This window comes from Chrysemys picta, chromosome 3, assembly GCF_011386835.1.
Source record: "Chrysemys picta bellii isolate R12L10 chromosome 3, ASM1138683v2, whole genome shotgun sequence".
Taxonomy (NCBI): domain Eukaryota; kingdom Metazoa; phylum Chordata; order Testudines; family Emydidae; genus Chrysemys; species Chrysemys picta.
Window position 1 is genome coordinate 90,908,718 of NC_088793.1, and position 20,968 is coordinate 90,929,685.

The 20,968-nt window shown below is 46.8% G+C and overlaps 1 protein-coding gene across 1 annotated transcript in view; it reads right to left on the bottom strand.

Annotated features, from left to right (window-relative positions):
• ROS1 (ROS proto-oncogene 1, receptor tyrosine kinase) overlaps window positions 1–12,545 on the bottom strand; it is a 95,877-nt gene extending 83,332 nt beyond the window's left edge. The window contains 6 exon segments of the mRNA XM_042847618.2: window positions 328–476; window positions 2,511–2,571; window positions 6,622–6,648; window positions 7,384–7,443; window positions 9,801–9,851; window positions 12,215–12,545. Coding sequence (XP_042703552.2) covers window positions 328–476; window positions 2,511–2,571; window positions 6,622–6,648; window positions 7,384–7,443; window positions 9,801–9,851; window positions 12,215–12,337 — 471 coding nt within the window. The 5' untranslated portion in view covers window positions 12,338–12,545.
• Window positions 12,546–20,968: the final 8,423 nt, after the last annotated feature.

The window sequence follows — 20,968 nt, forward strand, 5'->3', positions numbered from 1 at the left end:
CCCAAATAAATCCAAGAACAAAAATAAACAAAAAACATTCCCAACAATCCACCACCAACATAACAAAAATACACAAAGAATCCCCAAATGCTTTACAATCTTAACAAATTATACACAAGAATCATGTCATTCACCACTCAAATAGCCACCTCTAATGTGAAATGTGGCAACTGTTTTATAGAGTACAAGAATAATAGAGGATAGGTGAGGAGAGGAAGTGAAGAACACCTTTCCAACTGAATCAAGACTGGATTGTAAATTAGACTAGGTTGTTTTATTAAAAGATTAATTTAAAAAGTAAGTGGGAACTATTTTGTCCTCCCTTACCTCAGCATACTTCCAGTCTCCAGGGAGCTGATTGTACTTCCACTGAATAATATATGTCACCCCAGAGATATTAGCCAACTTCCATCTCAATGTCACATTGTGGCTTCCAATGGTAGATGCAAATGGTGCTGTAGGTGTGTTCAAATAATCTGAGTGTGGAAAACAATAAAAACACAAATAAGGCTTAAATCATTAATCCTCTCCCTGGGGTATTCTGTGGCAGCTTCTGGGCAGTAGGAGAATGCAGCAGCATTCTCTAAAGGATTGATGTTACGCTGGAATACACTTTGGTGGTGACACACCTAGTACATTGGGTAAAAGTAAAGTGCATCTTGCCCCAGGGGCCTGGCACATTCAGCAGTTGTGAAGCTGATAAAAACATGGAAAACATGCATATCAGGAAAAGAGTTACAGAACGAACCATAGTAATGTTATAAGACAATTGATACATTAATATTAATTGGCCAAACTCATCACTGGTGTAAGTGGGTGCAGCTATACTGAAGTCAATGGAGACATACCCATCTGTGTTAGTGGTGAATCTGGCCTATTATGTTAAGCTATATCCCTTAAATGGAAGCTTTGGGAGATCTGTCCATTTCTTTACTGTCCTCACGTCCTTCTCCACTCAGTGATTGGTAAAACTTTGAAGGGAAACTCCTTCCATCAAAACACTAAAGCATGTGCTTAAGGTTAAGCACATGTGCAGTCACGTACATGCTTCAATGGGATTATTCGGGTGCTCAAAGTTAAACACATGCTTTAAAATATTGGTCCCCAAACCAGCAAAGCACTAAAGCATGTGTTTAATTTTAAGCACTTGGATAGTCCCAGTGAAGTGTTCTACTGAACTACACAAGTTAAACATATGTTTAGTGCTTTGCTGGATTGGCGACCAATATTTAAACGATCATGTGGAAGGTCATAATTGGATGACCTGTCAAATGATGAACTTGCAGATAACAGACACTACAGAAATTAGACATGGAATAAAGAATAGGACATCTTCCATTTAAAATGTTGGTTCCATTCTACTTAGAATTTCACAACCATGATGAAATTACTATCTGTGACAAAATTGGAAATACTTTCTTAATTGGTTTGGTTTGGTTTGGTTTAAGTGAAGTCCCTAGTCCATAACAAAATCAAGGCTGCTTTTGTCAATGCACATTTGTGGTATGCCAGAGTTATACTGTAACTTAGAACCATCGCAATATGGCTCCCTCCCTATGTCCTATCACAGCTGGGAGGATCTGAGGTGGGACATTCATGCTTTTAGTCCCTCAGATTTACCTTTCTAGGGCTAACAGCAAAACTTTTCAGAAGAATGCAACCAGTTGTGGAACTTGCTCTCTGCTGTCTTGTCAGATACAGGGTTTGATCATATTAGGGCACAAAGTAACATGTGCCTATTCAGTCATGCCTTTTAATATATTTCCATTCAGGCAAAGCATGGGTTTGCTGTGCAACTTTATACAAATCTTCTTCCCTTGGTATCACCAATATTTAGTATATGCTTGTTTTGAAACTGAATGTGAGGCACCAAGTTCCCAAAGCAACGGGCAGCATGCTAATTCCTCAATATATATTTTTTTATTATGATACGGAGCTCAGCAAAGCATTTATTATAAAGCTTTGCTGAATGGAAATCCCTACATTTTTTCAGTCAGATAGGGTAGATCCATAGGTGCTGGAACTAAGGGTGTTGAGGCTGCTGCCGCACCCCCAGCTTGAAGTGGTTTCCAACATATACAGGGTTTTCAGTTTGGTTCAGTGGCTCTCAGCATCCCCACTATACAAATTGTTCCAGCACCCCTGGTAGATCGCTCAGGGTGGGGTTCAAATGCACTAAGCATTGGCCTAACTGCTCCCATGGAAATCAAAAGGAGTTTTTACCATTGACTTCAACAGAAGCAGAGTTGGGCCATAGCTGAGTGCATTTGAAAATCCCACCATAAACTTCTGCATTTATATCCCAAAATTCCCAAGTTCCTGGAAGAAAAAGCCTACTTTTTGTAATACAGCAGCCATCTCTTTACTTTTAAGTTACAATAAGAATCAGAAAAGGAACAAGACATTCCTGGCCCTGTTCAAAGAAAAGCAGATAACAAATGCAAAAGGATACTCCTAGAAATGAGTTCAGCAAACCCTGGGTTATGGCACAGCACTATGTCCGTCCTTACCTTGTACTTCAGCACCATAAGCCTCCTCTGCACAGCTGCAGCCAAACTTACAGGAAACTCTCTGTATAAGACATAGAACTTGCCAGTTAGTTTTGTTTCAATGGGATGTCTTCTTAGAAGCATCCAGACACATTTCTAGTACACATGAATACCACAAAAATAGTTATATTCATTCTAAAAACATTGGCACCTTAGGCTCATTCCAAAAATCTACTGGCATCAATGGCAGTCTTTCCATTGACTTCAATGGGCATTGGGTCAGGCTCTATATTCCCTATATAGCCCATTTACTGCAACTCACAAATCTGGGGACAATTCCTGCTCACTTGACACATTTAAGACTTCAATAAGGATATCTGAGGAAGGGAAGCAGAATATGGCCCATTTAACTTACTATTAATGAGAAGCCTTCAGCATTGAGCCCAGCCCTTCTTGCTTCACCTATTTCCCACAAATGCTCCCTGCTCTTGGCCAATAAGCTGTATTGGACGTTTTTTTAAAAAACACATCTACCATCTAACTTCTTGTTATTATTTTTTATCTGTGTTATCGTTGTGTCTATAGGTCTTAACCACCCCCAGAGCCCCAGTGCAGCCCACACTGAACATATACATAGTAAGAAGAGAGTCCCTGCCCCAAAGAGCTTACCATCCAAATAGAGAAGATAGACAAAGGAAGCCTCACTAGCTCTATTTTACAGCTCCACTGAACTGAGACGCAGAGGGAATATTTTCCAAATGACTGACAATCCTAAGCCTACTTTTAAAAGTGACTTAAGCGCATAGGAGCCTGAGTCTCACTGAAAGTCAATAACTAAATAAGCAATGACTCCAGCTTGCTTTTCTGGCTTCTAGTCAGGAATGAAAGGGGGCTCAGGCTGGAGGGGCAGGATTTATATACACTCCCCCAGGTGTGCAGGGGCCAATGGCTTACCTGAGCCCCACCAGCCTGCCCATCAATTCAGGTGATGCCTTCTCCCCTCCCCCTCCCGATTCCCAAAGGAGGAGAACCCTTAAAGGAGCTACTATCCTTTTTTTTATGCCAGTCCTGACAAAACTCCCCCACCCTGAGAATGCATTTGCTCTGCTGTATTTTATTTAGACTCATTTACATTGCAAGATTGTCTGGCTTACAAAAGCTGAAGAAGATAAAATACCCCAGCTTTATAATCTCTGTTCATACAGCAAACAACTATCAAGTAATAATTAACTTTTGGGTCATTAAGGTGACATGTTATATTAGGTGGCATTTTTTGTCTTGGTAACTGTCAATGATTCTACTGTACACATTTCCTGCAGCTCACTGAAACTGATAAGAGAAAATTGCCCTAGCACAAAGTAAAGGTTTATTTCCCAAGTTCCTGCATTAAAGAAGTGGCTCTTTGTGTTTTAATATTATTAGCAAGATGCAATGTTTCCAAGAGAAATATCTTGGTCAAGGAAAGGCAAACAGTACAAATACCAGCAGTCATGCTTCTGTGTGGCACTAGGACAGCATTGAATTGGGTGACCAGATGTCCCATTTTTAAAGGGACAGTCCCGTATTTAAGCCCTCCTGTAGGTGTCCAGACTTTTTCTTTAAAATGGGCAAATTGTCCCATATTTTCTGTCTCCCCCCATCAGTAGCGGTGGGTCCTGCTGCTGGCCGGATCCCGGCTTGCCAGCCACCCGCCCACCATCAGTACTGGCCACTACGCCTGCTAGTCTGCCCCCGCTGCGTGCCAGCTCTCGGCCACCCATCCCATTTGCGGCCAGTGCTGGCTGTGCGCTGCGAGCTGCGGTGGCTGGTGAGTGTGGGCAGGCAGCAGCCAGTTACGAGTCACTTCTGCTGCCTACCCATCGGCCCTTTACGTGCTCCCCCTCTTGCTGTCCTCTCCCTTCTTTGCCCCTTCACCACCACCCTAGCCCTGCTGCTCCTCCATATTCCCCCCAGCAGGGCGCATCCCACTCCCAGCGCTGTGCAGAGAACCAGCCCCTGGTCAGAACGCTCAGCTCACCAACAGCCTGGCTGGCAGGCTCCTTCCTTCCCCCACTGCCTCTGGCTGGGCTGGCATCCTGGGAAAGCCCAAGATCCTCTGGCCCGGGGCTCTGGCCAGGAGGAGCCAAGCCCTGCATGTGCCAAAGCCCTGCACAGCACTGGTACAGGGAAGCCTCTCTCAGCTAAGCTCTGGAGTGGTGGGGGTGGGGAAGCAATTTCCAGCCTATTCCCACCCTGAACCTGCAGGCTCCACAGCAGCCCCTGGGGAAGGGGCTTAGCACCCTCTTCACCACCCCCACCCTGGGTCCTGCCCTCAGGGAGCACATGGCTGCTCCGCCCCGTAGGTACCCTCCCCTACTGAGTCACCTCTCTGGCCGGTTTCCATGAAGCCCCTGCAGTCAGGTTCCCTGGGCCCTAGTGCACTATGCATCCTTAGGGCTCAACCCCTTCCAGCCTGTGCTGTAGCCAGAGGCAGCTCAGTTATGTAGGTGGCCAGTAGCAGCCTTTCGACACTGTGCAGGCAGGAAGGGACAAGCTGCTTCCAGCCACATGCGAGGTGGGGGCAGGGGCAAGAAGAGATGAGCTCTGCAAAGACATGGGCTAGATCATCCCTTCCCCCCTTGTAGCTGGAAGCAGCTCCCGTCCCTTCCCTCCCACACACTGCCAAAAGGCTGCTGCTGGCCACATTCTGGTGTGAACCTGGCAGAAATCTGGGGAGGGGAGCATGTGACCCTGCGTCCCCCCTGCACATGTTGCCTTGGGAAGACATGGCAGCTGGTACCAGGAGAGGTGGGTCCATCCCAGGGGCCCAGCCAGGCATGGAGGGCGGAGAGCGCCGGGGCAGGAAGAGTCAGATAGGTCGTCACCACCACCACCACCCGTTTGAGAGAGGTGTATGGGAGTGGGGAGGGTGTCACCCCTTCCTGTGTGAACCCTAAAGCCTTAAAGATAAGAAGGTAAATAAAAAGAATCCAACTACGCAGTATTTCTTTTTAACAGGGGCTCAGTCAACCTGATGTTAATTTGAATGTTTGTACTACATAATTCTGATTGATTGCTGTTGAACTTGCTTGAATACGAGTAATTGTACCAGGTGTCCCGTATTCAGCATAAGAAATATGGTCACAATATGTTACAACAGCTTTACAAACTGTCAGCTGCAGGTCTATTTAATGTCTTAATCATTGACAGTCAAGAATGTTTAGGTTATGGGCTCACCTTCTCTTAAACATATGCGCATCAACTGGTTTGTACTGCTTTGAAGAAACTATAAAGTGCTCCATTCAACAGACATATTTCCTGTCTTTTTTCTTTATTTCATGTTTTCCTTCTTCCTTTTCCTACTGACAATTAATTGCTACAGCCCTAAACCTGATTTTGTTTTGGTTCTTGCTGAGGAAAATAATAATAAACTTTTCCCTGGAGATTTTTAAAGGCAAATTTGCCATCTATTCCCCATGAAACCAAGAAATCCTTGTTGGTGGAAATTCCCCCTTTAAGTGCCAGATTCTGACACCCTTATTCATGTTGAGTAGCACCTTATTCCATCGGTGTTCCAACTAACTTTAATGGGACTACTCTTGGGAAAAGGTACTATTGAACATCTGTAAGAAAATTGCATTGTTTGTTTATAGGCATTTTCTATGGCACTCATCACGACAGTATCTGAGCAACTCACATACATCAATGAAGTGGCCTCATAATGGCCCTGTGAGGAAAAGAGCTATTAACCATTTTACAGAAGGGACACTGAGGCCCACAGAGATTAACATGTTACCCAAAATCACACAGCAAGTCTGTGGCATAGCCAAGAACAGAACTCAGCCCCAGTCCAGTCTTTAGCCACCAGACCATCTTTTCTCCTTCACAGGCTTAAAAATAAATAAAATCTATGCCCTGGTTTGAAAACCTCATCTATACACATCTACATTCAAGCTTCATTTCTAGGCCAATGTACACTGTGTATCTTATGTTTTTAACAAGAATACAGTAATGTAATGCCACAGGGTTTGCACAACACAACCAGACACCTGGATTTAAAATTTTGGGTATCTAAGTTGTGTTTCATTCTGCTGTGTGAACTGAAGTTATCATTTTAGGGTGTTTATACTGGTCTTATTGGCATTTAACTTACCTCACATGCTCTGATGTAGGTCTGATTCTGTAGAGAAGCAAACAAAAAGAGACATGCTGAGCAGGAATATAGTCTTTCAATAGTCCAATATTGCAAATAAGGTAGTATTAACTCATCAGACATTTCTTACACACACAGAGTACATAGCAAATGCTTTTCAGTGACAAACGGCTGAAAAGAAGAAATCCAAATTCAAAACTGGAAGGCCAGCATTTGAATTACGTCAAGTCTGACTGAGCTCCAGATTTCTCAAGAAAAGGAACCCAGTTCCTCTCAAACTTTTCCCTGGCAACTGTCCCAGAACCTGTGCTAGTTCTTGTCCAGATACTATCGGTTAACAACAGGAAACATGGTGATAACATGTATTCTAAAGATAGGGGTCTAAAGGGCCTGGTGCAGAAAGGTGTTGAACACTGACAATTTAACTGACTGAAAACCCAGAAGGGGAGTTTAATTTTCATTGAATGTTAGTGTTCTCTGTTCCCACCACACTGTGGCAGACATAATGCAGGTTTGTATTGTGAAGGTACCCCCATGCCAAGAACTAGTGATTCCCAGGGTAATGTACTCTATTTCGAAGACTTCTGAACTAATAATATGATGTTACATATGCCAATAAGAAACATATCAACTTACTGGAAAACAAATTATGGCTATTATATTTTTTATTATAAAAAGACTGGTTTGGTAGAATACTTTTGGATAATTTATCAGACAAAATCAAAGCATAGGAAGTGGAACTTTGACTAATACAGTACTTACACATTGCAATGGGCAACTTTTTTGTACTGTTGCATTCCAAAATCGACATCCCTGTGTGCACTGCAAGAAAGACAGTGAATAGTTAGTACTTTAAAATAGTTGCAGTCAGACAAACAAGGAGGAAGGATGGTCCAGTGGTTAGGATGCTAATCTGGGAAACCTAGGGTCAATTTCTTGCTCTACCACAGACTTCTGAGATTATCTTGGGCAAACGTAAACTTTCTATGCCTCAGTTCCCATGTGTAAAATGGGGTAACAGCACTTCTCTTCCTCATGAAGATAAATACATTAAATATTTTGAGATACTTATACACTATGGTAATGGGGCTAGATAGACAGATAAAACTCCTGAAAGTTTCCCCTGAAAATTAATATAATGAATACACATAGAAGTTTGTGTGAGTGATCCACACAACCACTTCTAGACAGGACCTTGACACAGCCATCGTGATTGAGGGTACTGTAATGGCTGGTGTGCAACTCCATTATTTTGGTCTAGACTGCAGCTTTACACTGTGCCCTGAGAGAGGGATGGTGCCTGCTGCAAAGCTCCAGGAACAAAACAAAGAATGAATTTTGGCCCAGGGAGCTCCAGTTCCTCTCTTGCTCCAGGAAGGAAGTAAATTAATTAATTCACCCCCATCATAAAGCTCTTTCCTTGATCTGGACAGGGTGGAGCAAGCAGTCCTTTCAAGTCTACTCCTGGCTCACTGATAGAGAGAAGGAACAAATTTGCCATAAACAGGCTGAAACATTCAAAAATGGACCTTCCAAAAATCATGAAATTGGCTTAACATCATGATATTTTTAAAACTAATAATAAATGTTGGATTTTTTATTTATCTTCTGGTTTTGAAATTGTGTTAATTACATTTCAATCTTTTCTCTGCTTCCAGGAGATCTACAAACTTCCTTTAAAAAAAAAATGTTGAAATTCTCTCACAATCACCTGACTCCAAGACCTGGGGCTTTATGAAAAACACCAAATATCACAAAGCATAAGAAAATCATGATAATTGGCAACTCTCGATCTGAGCAAAGACACAGGTGAGTAAGGGGGCAGAGCTGCATGGCCAAGTAAACATTGTGACAATCTAGCTTTTCACGCTCACATGACCCCCACCACCCTCCACACACACCCAAGGCCATTTGCAGAGAGACTGTAATTCACTAAAGATTGTGGATAACATTGATGATTGAATCCTCCATGCATCCAGCAAATAAGTGGGAACGAGCCCTCAAGGGCCCTGTGGCTATCAGGATGAACTGTGTTAGAGATCCAAGATTTCTAAGGGAACCTCTCCTGAAGGCTGCTGCTCCTTCCAAAAATCACCCCATCAAAAGTTTGTGTTAACCTATAGAAATCTCTAGTATAAACCCAAACATTTATAGCTCTATAGAAGTCTAACACAACATCTTAAAAAATAGTATTTTCAGTTTCCTCCCTGTCAAATTTATGAGAAAATAAAATGGGTGTGTTATTTTAAATTTACTAGACTACCCAGAATGCAACAGTAAAAATTATGTGCCTCTCATGGGTAGGGTGACCATATGTCCCATTTTGTCCGGGACAGTTTCCTTTTTAAGTTCTGTGCCAGCTGTCTTGATTTCTTTGACAAAAATGGGCATTTGTCCTGTTTGCTCCTGCGAACTGATCAATTCGCAAGCACAAACGAACAAATGCTCAGTTTACAAAAAAAGTCGGGTGTGACCCGAAGTGGGGCACAGAGGAACATTGGGGGGGGGGGGTGGCAACGCGAGGTGCCAGGCAGCAGGGCTCAGAGGGTCAGCCCCAGGCCCAGGCCCAGTGTCCGGAAGCATGGAGCTTGAACACTCAACCCCAATCCCAGCCACGGACAGCACGGAGCTCAGGGGGGCGGGGTGTCAGCCCCAGCCATAGGGCTCAGGCACTCAGCCTCAGCCCTGGGCGGCATGGAGCTTGGGGGGGGGGGGGGCGGGGGGTCAGCTGGAGCCCCAAGTGGCAGCAGCTCTGTCTAGCCATGCTGGCGCGGGGGGGGGGGAGGGCAGCTCGGGCAAGCCCCGGGCCATCCCCTTTGTACTTTAGGAAATATGGTCACCCTACTCATGGGAACACTGATTCTGATGGGGACCCAAATTATCTCAAATATTTCTTCATTCTGAATTGTGTAGACTCTGAATTGAAATAGGAGCCTGAATAGAGACCTATGCTCCACTATGGCAAATTCACTTTAAAAAAAAAAAACTGTCTTTTTAAGAATATGGGTCAAATTCAGGCCCGCAGTAATTAGATGTAAGTCCTCTGCAATCAATGGAGTTGCACCTACTTATATCAAGTCTTAATATGATCCACCATGCTGGCAAAGCTATAACCAGATAATATGACTATTGCACCCTATACAGCAATAACATAAGTAACAATGCAAACCATTACTCACAGCTACATTGATGTCACTAACATTGCAAGCATTAATGCCAAGCTCTCCTTCCTGTAAACAAAAAAAATATATATTTATAAGTGAGATTAGATATCCAGTACTTCCTCTACTAGCATTTTCCTTCCTTCCTTCAATTTTTTTCCACCTCACATGAAACTTTTAAAATTATTGCTGAAATGACAATTGCTTCTTACTTGCTTGAGAGTAATCGAAGAGTATCATTAGGATATGGAAGTTGGTGGAGTCAGCTGGAGTCAATTAAGTTATCTCAAGGAGGAATTTGGCCCTTTGTCTCCTGATTCATAGCTTCTAAGGCCAGAAGGGAATACTGTGATCACCCAGTCTGACTTCCTGTAGGCCATTGAGCTTCCCCCAAAATAATTCCTTTTGAACTACTGCATATCTTTTAAAAGAATATCCAATCTTGACTTAAAAATTGCTAGTGATGGAGAATCCACCATGACACTCTGTAAATTGTTCCACTGGTTAACTACCTTCACTGTTAACATTTTATGCCTTATTTCCAGTCTGAATTTGTCTAGCTTCAACTTCCAGCTATTGGGTCTTGCTATACCATTGTCTGCTAAATTGAAGATCCCATTATCAAATTCCTATTCCCTATGTAGGTATTTATAGACTGTGATTAACCTTCTCTTTGCTAAGCTACATTGATTGAGCTCCTATAAGGCATGTTTTCCAATCCTTTAAATCGTTCTTGTGACTCTTTTCTGAGCCGTCTCCAATTTATTCTGATTTACTGAGACAATAATAAATGCTTCAGAAACAAACCTGGAACCCAAATGACACAACTCCAACTGAGTCTGACCTCCAAAATGCATGTTACAGATTTTGTTTCTTTAAATTTTCCTCTGGCCTCCTTCCGAAATGGCTATAACTAACCACATGACAACTGATTCTCTTCTGGTACCAAAAGTGCCTCAGAACTATGGTTCCTATTCCCAGAGCGCCTAGTTTGAATTGTGCAAAACCAGGCACCTCTTCAGAAGTGCAAATATTCTGGGATGCATTTAACCAGCTTTGAGTAGCTGAATGTGGGGTCATAGGACTTGATCCTACAAACGCTTACAGCATGTGCTGAACTCTAAGCATGGGACTATTCTCATAGAGAGAAGTTGAACATGCACAAGCATTTGCAGGATAAGAGGCATATAGTGTGGCAATGGTTAAGAACCCCTGTCTGATGCAAAACAGTCCCACAGCAGGTGTGATCACACAGGTACCCTTTGGATGGGGAAATGGAAGCTTTGAACTGTACTGACCTTGAGACCAGCTTTTCCTCATTTCAGTCCCCGTCACAATATTTTTAAGTGGCATATGGAATATGGATGCCACATGTTTGGCTTTTAAAGAAGAGTTCTATGAAGAGGGACAGAGCATTTCTCATTCAGAATTTATTTAAAAATTAATCAAAGAATCCGTGTTAGGAATATTATTACCACCTAAGCTCATAGCAGGAAAGATGAGTAACCCTTTCACTGCTGCCAGGGCTCTTTTCTGCATCAGAAACAGGTTTTAAAGACTGGCCATTTTAATAAGATTGTGTACCTGGTACATCCATCCTGTACATTTCATGTCCATAATCAGTATATTTTTCAGAGCTGACAGAGCTAATTAGCCAGAAGACGCACAAAGTCATTTCTACAGTGCACATGTACATGGTCTTCTAGATAAGATCAGTCGACATACTCAGCCGAATAAAAATGAAATTTGAAGCATAATTATTGATCAGGTTTCAGTTAGAGTTTGGGCTTATCATCTTTATGCATCAGCAAAAGGAAAACAAATAAATTCCACTTCACTACCCAAAGGAACACTACGAAAACATAAGATTAAAGATATAACAACCCACTCTTCTACTTAAAGGGATACCAGCAATGGAAAGCTAGACAGTTTTATATACCACATCTGCACTTAAGTCCCCTGCCAATTGTTGTAATTTTATAGTTACACTTTCCTATTTTTAAAATGTTTTATTTTTCCATGTTGCTGTGTGAAAGACCCATACAAATAGAAGGGTATATTGACTAGCTTATTTTACAGCAAACGCTGTAGATTAGACAGTCTGTAAAAAAAAGAAACTGAAAAAAATAGTTTTTGTTGTTTGTTTGTTTTTCCTGTAGTCTCTTTCAGTTACAGTAATCTGATGAATCATTGTAACAGAGGGGAAATAAAATTCAGATGGAGTATGATTAACTGGGTTTCCCCTTTAAAAAGTATGATATCCATTTTTCCACTTCAAACTCAATTTTAAAAACATAATTTCAGCCCCCAGTTTTGCCCACATAGGTTCTTTACATACAATTTCAAATAAAGTGGTTTGCATTAGAAAATGATAATTGTGGTAGCAACAATCATATATCTAAGAGGTAAGTATAATTTTTTCCAAAACTTACCAGGCCGCCTGTACATAAATTCTGACAATTAATCAAGAAAGTACAATATACTGTAGAAATCCATATGCAGTAAACAGAAAGAAGACTGACTAGCTTAGGCTTCCACACGTTAATGTTCCTCATAGCTTGAACAACAATTTCATCTGGCAGTCTGCTACTTTTCTTGTTTAAGCCTCATAGAGTCTGTGGATTCTAGATGCCAGATAGAACATTGAAATGCGGAAGTTTTCTAAGTGTTAGTAAAATCCTTGTTTATAATCCATCCATTCTATGACTTTGGGACTTCCTGGATCACTTGTCTTGAAATTGTGCAACGTCTATTTAATAGTTTCTTATTAAACCGCTCAGACAAAGGTGCCGACCGATGAAAGGTCACATGGCTCCCTATCATTGAAGTGAAAAGAAAACTAAGTGGAGTGATCTTATCCCAGTATTATGGTGAATGAGGAAGAGAGTAAGAGAGAGAGAGGACCCCTGTTTGTATTTTCTCTTATGATGAAACAATTTTTAATCACTGTTTTTAAAAATGGCTTCAGGTAACACAGCTGTGCTGATTGGTGTGGTGGAGAATAACTTTCTCAAAATATCTTTAACAAATAGTCCACACTGGCCTGCACAACCATTTTAGCTGAGACTGTTTTTAATAACTGTTTCCAAATATGGTACATAAGGCCACATAAGTAGGGCCCTACCAAATTCACGGCCATGAAAAATGCATCAGAAACCGTGAAATCTGGTCTCTCCCCCTGAAATCTGGTCTTTTGTGTGGTTTTACTAGGGTGACTAGACGTCCCGATTTTATCGGGACTGTCCCGATATTTCCTTGTTTGTCCCGCGTCCCGACCGACGTGCGGTCAGGACACTGGACAAACAAGGAAATGCTCCGGAGCCCGGATGTGCTCGTGCCCCCCCTCCCCCCCCGCCCCGGTCTCCTCCTCCCCACATTGGCTCCCTCCCCGAATCCCCGCCTCTTCCCCGGGCTCACCATTCCTCCTCCCTCCGCAAGCGCTGGAGGGAGGCCCAGGAGACGCAGGGGAAGCGCAGGGCCGGGGTGAGTGAGAGTCCGGCCTGGCCCCGAGCAGGCAGGACTCAGTCGGGTGGTAGGGAGAGTAGGGGAGCGGCCCGCGGGGCCAGGCGGTGGCTGTTCTCCCCTCCTGGGCAGCGGGACTCAGGAGCAGCCGCTGCTGCAGCTCCCACTGCCGCGGGGGGAGGAAGCGGCCATAGCGCTCGGCGGTTGTGGCTCTGGCGCCCGGGCCCGAACCCCCCGAGCCCGGACCTGCTGCAGGGACCCGGCAGCGTGCACGCTGCGCCCAGCCCCTGGCCAGTCGTGTCTGGGCTGCTGCCCAGCTGGTGCTATCCCCCGGCGGCCCCGGGCGGAGGCATTGGCAGCCCAGGCCCGTTCGTTCCCCTGCGGGACCCGAGCGGGATGGGGGGGCTGGGGCCTGCTGCCCCCACTCCGGGGCCGCCACGGGATAGCACCAGCTGGGCAGCAGCCCAGACGCGACTGGCCAGGGGTTGGTAGGGTTACCATATTTCAACAAGCAAAAAAGAGGACGGGAGGAGCCCCGCCCTAGCCCCGCCCCTCCCACTTCCCGCCCCCCCAGAACCCCCAACCCTCCCCCCGTTCCTTGTCCCCTGACTGCCCCCTCCTGGGACCCCTGCCCCTAACTGCCCCCCGGGACTCCACTCCCTATCTAAGCCTCCTTGCCTCTTGTCCCCTGACTGCCCCAACCCTTATCCACACCCCCACCCCGAGACAGACCCCTGGGACTCCCACGCCCCATCCAACCACTCCCCACCCCCTGACAGCCCCCCCCAGAACTCCCAACCCATCTAAACCCCTCTGCTCCCTGTCCCCTGACTGCTCCGATCCCTCTCCCCACTCCTGCCCCCTGACAGCTCCCCCCCAGAACTCGCAACCCATTTAAACCCCTCTGCTCCCTGTCCCCTGACTGCTCCGATCCCTCCCCGCACTCCTGCCCCCTGACAGCTCCCCCCAGAACTCCCAACCCATCTAAACCCCTCTGCTCCCTGTCCCCTGACTGCTCCGATCCCTCTCCGCACTCCTGCCCCCTGACAGCTCCCCCCAGAACTCCCAACCCATCTAAACCCCTCTGCTCCCTGTCCCCTGACTGCTCCGATCCCTCTCCGCACTCCTGCCCCCTGACAGCCCCCCCCCCAGAACTCCCAGCCCCCTACTCCCCCGCTCCTTGTCCCCTGACTGCCCCCTCCTGGGACCCCTGCTCCTAACTGCCCTCCAGAACCCCACCCCCTACCTAAGACTCCCTGTTCCTTGTCCCCTAACTGCCCCCTCCTTAGACCCCCCCCCAACTGCCCCCCAGGACCCTACCCCCTACCTGTACCCTGACTGCCCAAAACTTTCTCCACTCCCCTCCAAAAGCCCCCCCCGTTTCTTGACTGCCCCCTCCAGAACCTCCCTGTCCCTTCTCCTGCCCCCCCTTACCCTGCTGCTCAGAACAGGGTGTTGGGCTCTGTGCCAGCCGGACACATGGCTGAGCTCCCCTGCACAACACAAAACCCGGTCCCTGGCCCTGCACAGGGCTGCCGGAGCGGGCTGCAGGAGGAGGAGCTGCCGGCCGGTTCAGAATGCAGGGAGGGGGGGGTGGGAGGAGGAAGCTGCTCCGGAGTCCAGCCCGGGACTTTCCTGCAGCCCTCCCAGCCGCTCGCTCTGCTCTGCCGGGGGAGGGGGAAATCCCGGACATTGTGAGTGCTTTACAAATCCCCCCCGGACGCTATTTTTAGCACACAAAAGGAGGACATGTCCGGGTAAATCCGGACGAATGGTAACCCTAGGGGTTGGGCGCAGCGTGCGTGCTGCTGGGTCCCCGCAGCAGGCCCGGGCTCGGGGGTTTGGGCCCGGGCGTCAGAGCCGCAGCCGCCGAGCTTGGCCATCGGCCGCTTCCTCCCCCCGCGGCAATGGGAGCTGCAGCAGCGGCTGCTCCTGAGTCCCGCTGCCCAGGGGTGGAGAACAGCCGCCGCCTGGCCCCGCGGGCCGCCCTCCTACTCTCCCTACCACCCAACTGAGTCCTGCCTGTACTGGGGCCAGGCCGGACTCTCACTCACCATGGCCCCACGCTTCCCCTGCGTCTCCGGGGCCTCCCTCCAGAGCTTGTGGAGGAAGGGTGTTTTGTTTTGTTTTTTTGCCCTGCCCCCCGCCTGCCACGCCTCCCCCCCCGCCACGCCCCCCCGCGTCCCGATATTTGACTTGAGTGACCTGGTCACCCTAGCTTTTACCCTACACTATACAGATTTCATGGGGGAAGACAAGTGTTTCTCAAACTGGGGGTCCTGACCCAAAAGAGGGTAGTGGGAGGGTCAGAAGGTTATTTTAGGGGGGTCACAGTATTGACACCCTTATTTCTGCACTGCCTTCAGAGCTGGGTGACCGGAGAGCAGGGCCAGGCAGCTCTGAAGGCAGCACCCCACCAGCAAACCCCACAGTATTTTGGGCGCTGCAGGGATCTTTAGCTTAGGTAAAAGAAGTGTTGCTGTAGAGTAAATGGGGGAAGCTAAAAACACAAAAGAATAAAGTTCAGCAAGAGAGAGAGAAGCAACCATACAAGTTATTTATTGAGTAATAGTGATAACTACACAAGGAGGGCTAAACCAACATAACATACATTATTAAAGGTTAATACCTAAGGTAGAAAAGAAAACAGAGAGAGAGAAAGAGGGGGATCTCACCCACTCCCATGAGGCTTGAACTGGTCGGGGTTCCCAGGTGATGGTGGTAGCTCAAGGTCCTGAGGGTAAGATACAGGCAGAGCCCCCAGCACGATCAGTTAGGAGAAGATGGAGTCCCAGTGGAACTGATGCAGAGCTTGGGTCTATGCATCAGAACGCTTACTTGAACATAGGTAGGGGTTTTTGTAGAGAAACAACAACGGTTCAAGGGAGAACACTAGATTTGTTTATGGGTAAACTGATGACAAGGGGGTTTTTTTAGGCTAGACAATAGGAGCTGATCACTCTTGGCTATGGGTGGTGTTTTCTTCCAGGGAGCTCACAATGCAACTAGGCTGCTTCAGTATTTTGGATATCAATCAAGGATTCATTACTAGAATTGGTCTGATAACTGCTGAGCTGGGTGTGGGCAGCCATATGTTCATTAATATCTGGAGCAGAGATTCCCATGATGCAGTGCTTCCCTGCTTTTTCTGGTCCCAGAGTTCAGTGTGGTTCTCTGTTCTTCATTCTGTATGCTAATCCCTGTCCCATCTCTCATGCAGATGAGGCTAGGGAAGTTGTCTCTGCTCTCCATTCTGTATGCAAATGGAGATATCTTAATCTTGTCACCCTTGTCAGGAGGAGTCTAGGTGTGTCTCCCAATGCCCTTCACTGCTCTCTGCAAGCCTTTTCTCTGATTAGTCTTGGTTCAAGCAGAGACCGGGGGGCGGGGTGTCCCTCATGAGTCAGACAGGCCAGACACTGTGCCCTGGTTCCCCAAAAACACAGAGCTGACTGGTATCAAGTCTCCATCTGCCCAGCTCTGAAGGCAGCACCACCACCAGCAGCAGCAGAGAAGTAAGGGTAGCAGTACTGCAACCCCCCACAATAACCTTGCGACCCTCCGCAACTCCCTTTTGGGACCTCCTACAATTACAATACCATGAAATTTCAGATTTAAATTTCTGAAATCATGAAATGTACAATTTTTAAAATCCTACGACCGTGAAATTGACCAAAATGGACTGTGAATTTGGTAGGGCCCTACACATAAGGGTTGCCAGGCGTCTGGTTTTCAACTTGAATGCCCGGTCGAAAAGGACCACGGCGGCTGCTGACCGGGCCGTTGAAAGTCCAGTCGGTGGTGCAGCAGAGGCCTGGGGCTAAGGCAGGCTCCCTTCCTGCTCTGGCTCTGCACAGCTCCTGGAAGGGTTGCCAGATCCCTGTAGCCCCTAGACGCATGGGTGACCAGGGAGGTGCCACGTGCTGCCCCCACCCTGGGGGCCGGCGCCGCAGCTCCCACTGGCCGGGAACCGTGATCAATGGGAACAGCAAGGATAGCGCACAGAGTCTCCCTGGACACCCACGTATTTAGAGGCTGCAGGGACCTGGCGGCCACTTACTGGGAGCTACAGTATGCACCGCTGGGACCCAGCACTCCAAACCCCTCATCCCCGGACCCACCCCAGAGTCCATACCCCCAGCCACAGCCCTCACCCACCCCTCCGCACTCCAACCCCATACCCCAGCCCGGAGCCCCCTCCTCCTTTACCCCAAACACCTCAACCCTGCCCCCACCCCAGAGCCTGCACCGCCAGACGGAGTCCGCAACCCCTACCCCTGCACCCCAATCCCCTGCCCCGAGCCCCCTCCTGTGCCCTGAACCACTCATTTCTGGCCCCACCCGGGGACCACATGCCCAGCCCAGAGCCCATACCCCTCCACACGCCGACTCCCTGCCCCAGCCTGGAGCCCTCTCCCTCACCCCAAACCGCTCACCCCCAGCCCGCACCCCCAGTCGAAGCTCTCACCCCCCTCCTGCAGCGCAACCTCCTGCCCCAGCCCGGTGAAAGTGAGTGAGGGTGGATAGAGTGAGCGACGGAGGGAGGGTGGATGAAGTGAGTGGGGGCGGGGCCTCAGAGAAGGGGCTGGGCAGGGGCGTGGCCTTGGGAAAGGGACGGGGCAGGAGTGAGTGTGAAATGACAATAGGTTGTCTATTGATCCCATTAACTTTTAAAATTATTGATGTTATAATTACCACTATTTTTAAAATATCTATATTTGGTAGCACCAGGAAGCCCTAACCTACATTTTGCTAGGAACTTTACAAACACATACAAAGGGCTTGCCTACATGTGGAGTTGCACCAGTTTAACTTAAGCTGTGATTTTGTACTGCTGTCAAATGTTGAATGGACACTTATCTCCATTTAAGAGTGCCTTATTTTGGTCTATCTTAAATTTATTAAGAAAATATTTAAACTAAACTGAAATAAGCCAATCAGACAAATATAGGAGAATCCACACAGGGGTTTACACTGATTTAGCTAAACCAGTTTCATTAAACTCATAAAATCATAGAATATCAGGGTTGAAAGGGACCTCAGGAGGTCATCTAGTCCAATATCCTGCTCAAAGGAGGACCAATCCCCAATTAAATCATCCCAGCCAGGGCTTTGTCAAGCCTGACCTTAAAAACCTCTAAGGAAGGAGATTCCACCACCTCCCTAGGTAACCCATTCCAGTGCTTCACCACCCTCCTAATGAAAAAGTTTTTCCTAATATCCAACCTAAACCTCCCCCCTGCAACATGAGACCATTACTCCTTGTTCTGTCATCTGGTACCACTGAGAGCAGTCTAGATCCATCCTCTTTGGAACCCACTTTCAGGAGTTGAAAGCAGCTATCAAATCCCCCCTCATTCCTCTCTTCTGCAGATTAAAGAATCCCAGTTCCCTCAGCTTCTCCTCATAAGTCATGTGCTCCAGACCCCTAATCATTTTTGTTGCCCTGTGCTGGACTCTTTCCAATTTTTCCACATCCTTCTTGTAGTGTGCGGCCCAAAACTGGACACAGTACTCCAGATGAGGCCTCACCAATGCCAAATAGAGGGGAATGAACACGTCCCTCAATTTGCTGACAATGCCCCTACTTATACAGCCCAAAATGCCGTTAGCCTTCTTGGCAATAAGGGCACACCGTTGACTCATATCCAGCTTCTCATCCACTGTAACCCCTGGGTCCTTTTCTGCAGAACTGCTGCCTAGCCACTCGGTCCCTAGTCTGTAGCAGTGCATGGGATTCTTCCGTCCTAAGTGCAGGACTCTGCACTTGTCCTTGTTGAACCTCATCAGATTTCTTTTGGCCCCAATCCTCTAATTTGTCTAGGTCCCTCTGTATCCTATCCCTACCCTCCAGCGTATCTACCACTCCTCCCAGTTTAGTGTCATCTCCAGACTTGCTGAGGGTGCAATCTAAGCTATCCTCCAAATCATTAATGAAGATATTGAACAAAACCGTCCCCAAGACCGACCCTTGGGGCACTCCGCTTGATACTGGCTGCCAACTAGACATGGAGCCATTGATCACTACCCATTGAGCCCGATGATCTAGCCAGCTTTCTATCCACCTTATAGTCCATTCATCTAGCCCATACTTCTTTAACTTGCTGGCAAGAATACTGTGGGAGACCGTATCTGAAGCTTTGCTAAAGTCAAGGAATAACACATCCACTGCTTTCCCCTCATCCACAGAGCCAGTTATCTCATCATAGAAGGCAATTAGGTTAGACAGGCATGACTTGCCCTTGGTGAGTCCATGCTGACTGTTCCTGATCACTTTCCTCTCCTCTAAGTGCTTCAGAATTGATTCCTTGAGGACCTGCTCCATGATTTTTCCAGGGACTGAGGTGAGGCTGACTGGCCTGTAGTTCCCCGGATCCTCCTCCTTCCCTTTTTTAAAGATGGGCACTACATTAGCCTTTTTCCAGTCATCCGGGACTTCCCCCAATCGCCATGAGTTTTCAAAGATAATAGCCAATGGCTCTGCAATCACATCCTCCAACTCCTTTAGTACTTTTGGATGCAGAGCATCCGGCCCCATGGACTTGTGCTCATCTAGCTTTTCTAAATAGTCCTGAACCACTTCTTTCTCCACAGAGGGCTGGTCACCTCCTCCCCATACTGTGCTGCCTGGTGCAGTAGTCTGGGAGCTGACCTTGTTCCTGATGTAAGCCTGCAAGTGGACAAGCCCAAAGACGCAGTACCTTTCCTAAAAAGCTTATTTTAAAAAATTTTAAGGAAGATCAATAGATATTAAATTGTAGGAAGCTCAATTTTCTAAAATGGCCTCCAGTAACCATGTGGTGTAAAACTGCAGATGCAATTAATTATCCCTGCAATGTCATCTGTGTAGACATCTAATTAACTCGTAGATAATGAGGCACAATCTGTTAGTCGAGCACCTAAATTGGTACAATTGCGCTTGTAACTTTGTGTCCACAATATCAGAGAAGACTGATGAAGCCCAGACATAAATCAGGGCCATGTTATTTAATTTCAAAAGAGATTATGAATATGCCAAGTGAAGCCCTTTGTGGAATAAAGCTCACTCATTCCCTTCAGCAGCTCCTCAGAGCCTGACCCTGGAGCTGTTCTGGAATATGCCAGCTTCAAAGTCCTCAGCATTGATCAAGTTGGTGCCTGTTATCTTCACAGTATACACACACCAAGAAATTAGATACAAAGCATAAAATACTCTTTCTGGAAGCTGGCAACACAACCCTGCTTTACTGCTTAGACTTTAGAAGCCAAATACACAAGAACACAAAAATAGACACACACAAAGCTGGCTGCTTCCTAAAAAAAAGAAAGCTCCCCCACCCACCTTACTCTAAGCTGCTCTTTGCAGACTGACTGCTGCTGTTAGGCCCACATCACACACTTCCCTGCAGAGCTCCCTAGCCTGCAAGCAGGACCGGGGGCGGAAATGGAACATCTAAAGTGATAGATTATAATTTTAATACAGTTTTCAATATACCACAGTGCTGAGCAGGACTGGCTCTAGGCACCAGCAAAGCAAGCACGTGCTTAGGGCGGCACAATTCCAGGGGCAACATTCTGGCCTTTTTTCTTTTCTTTTTCTTTTTTTTTGCTTGGGCAGCATTCCGGTCACCCTTTTTTCCCCCCGGGTTTTTTTTGCTTGAGCAGTTGCGCTCTCGGAGCTTGGGGTGGCAAAAAACCTAGAGCTGACCCTAGTGCTGAGCTCCCTTTCATCAGCGTAAGGAGCT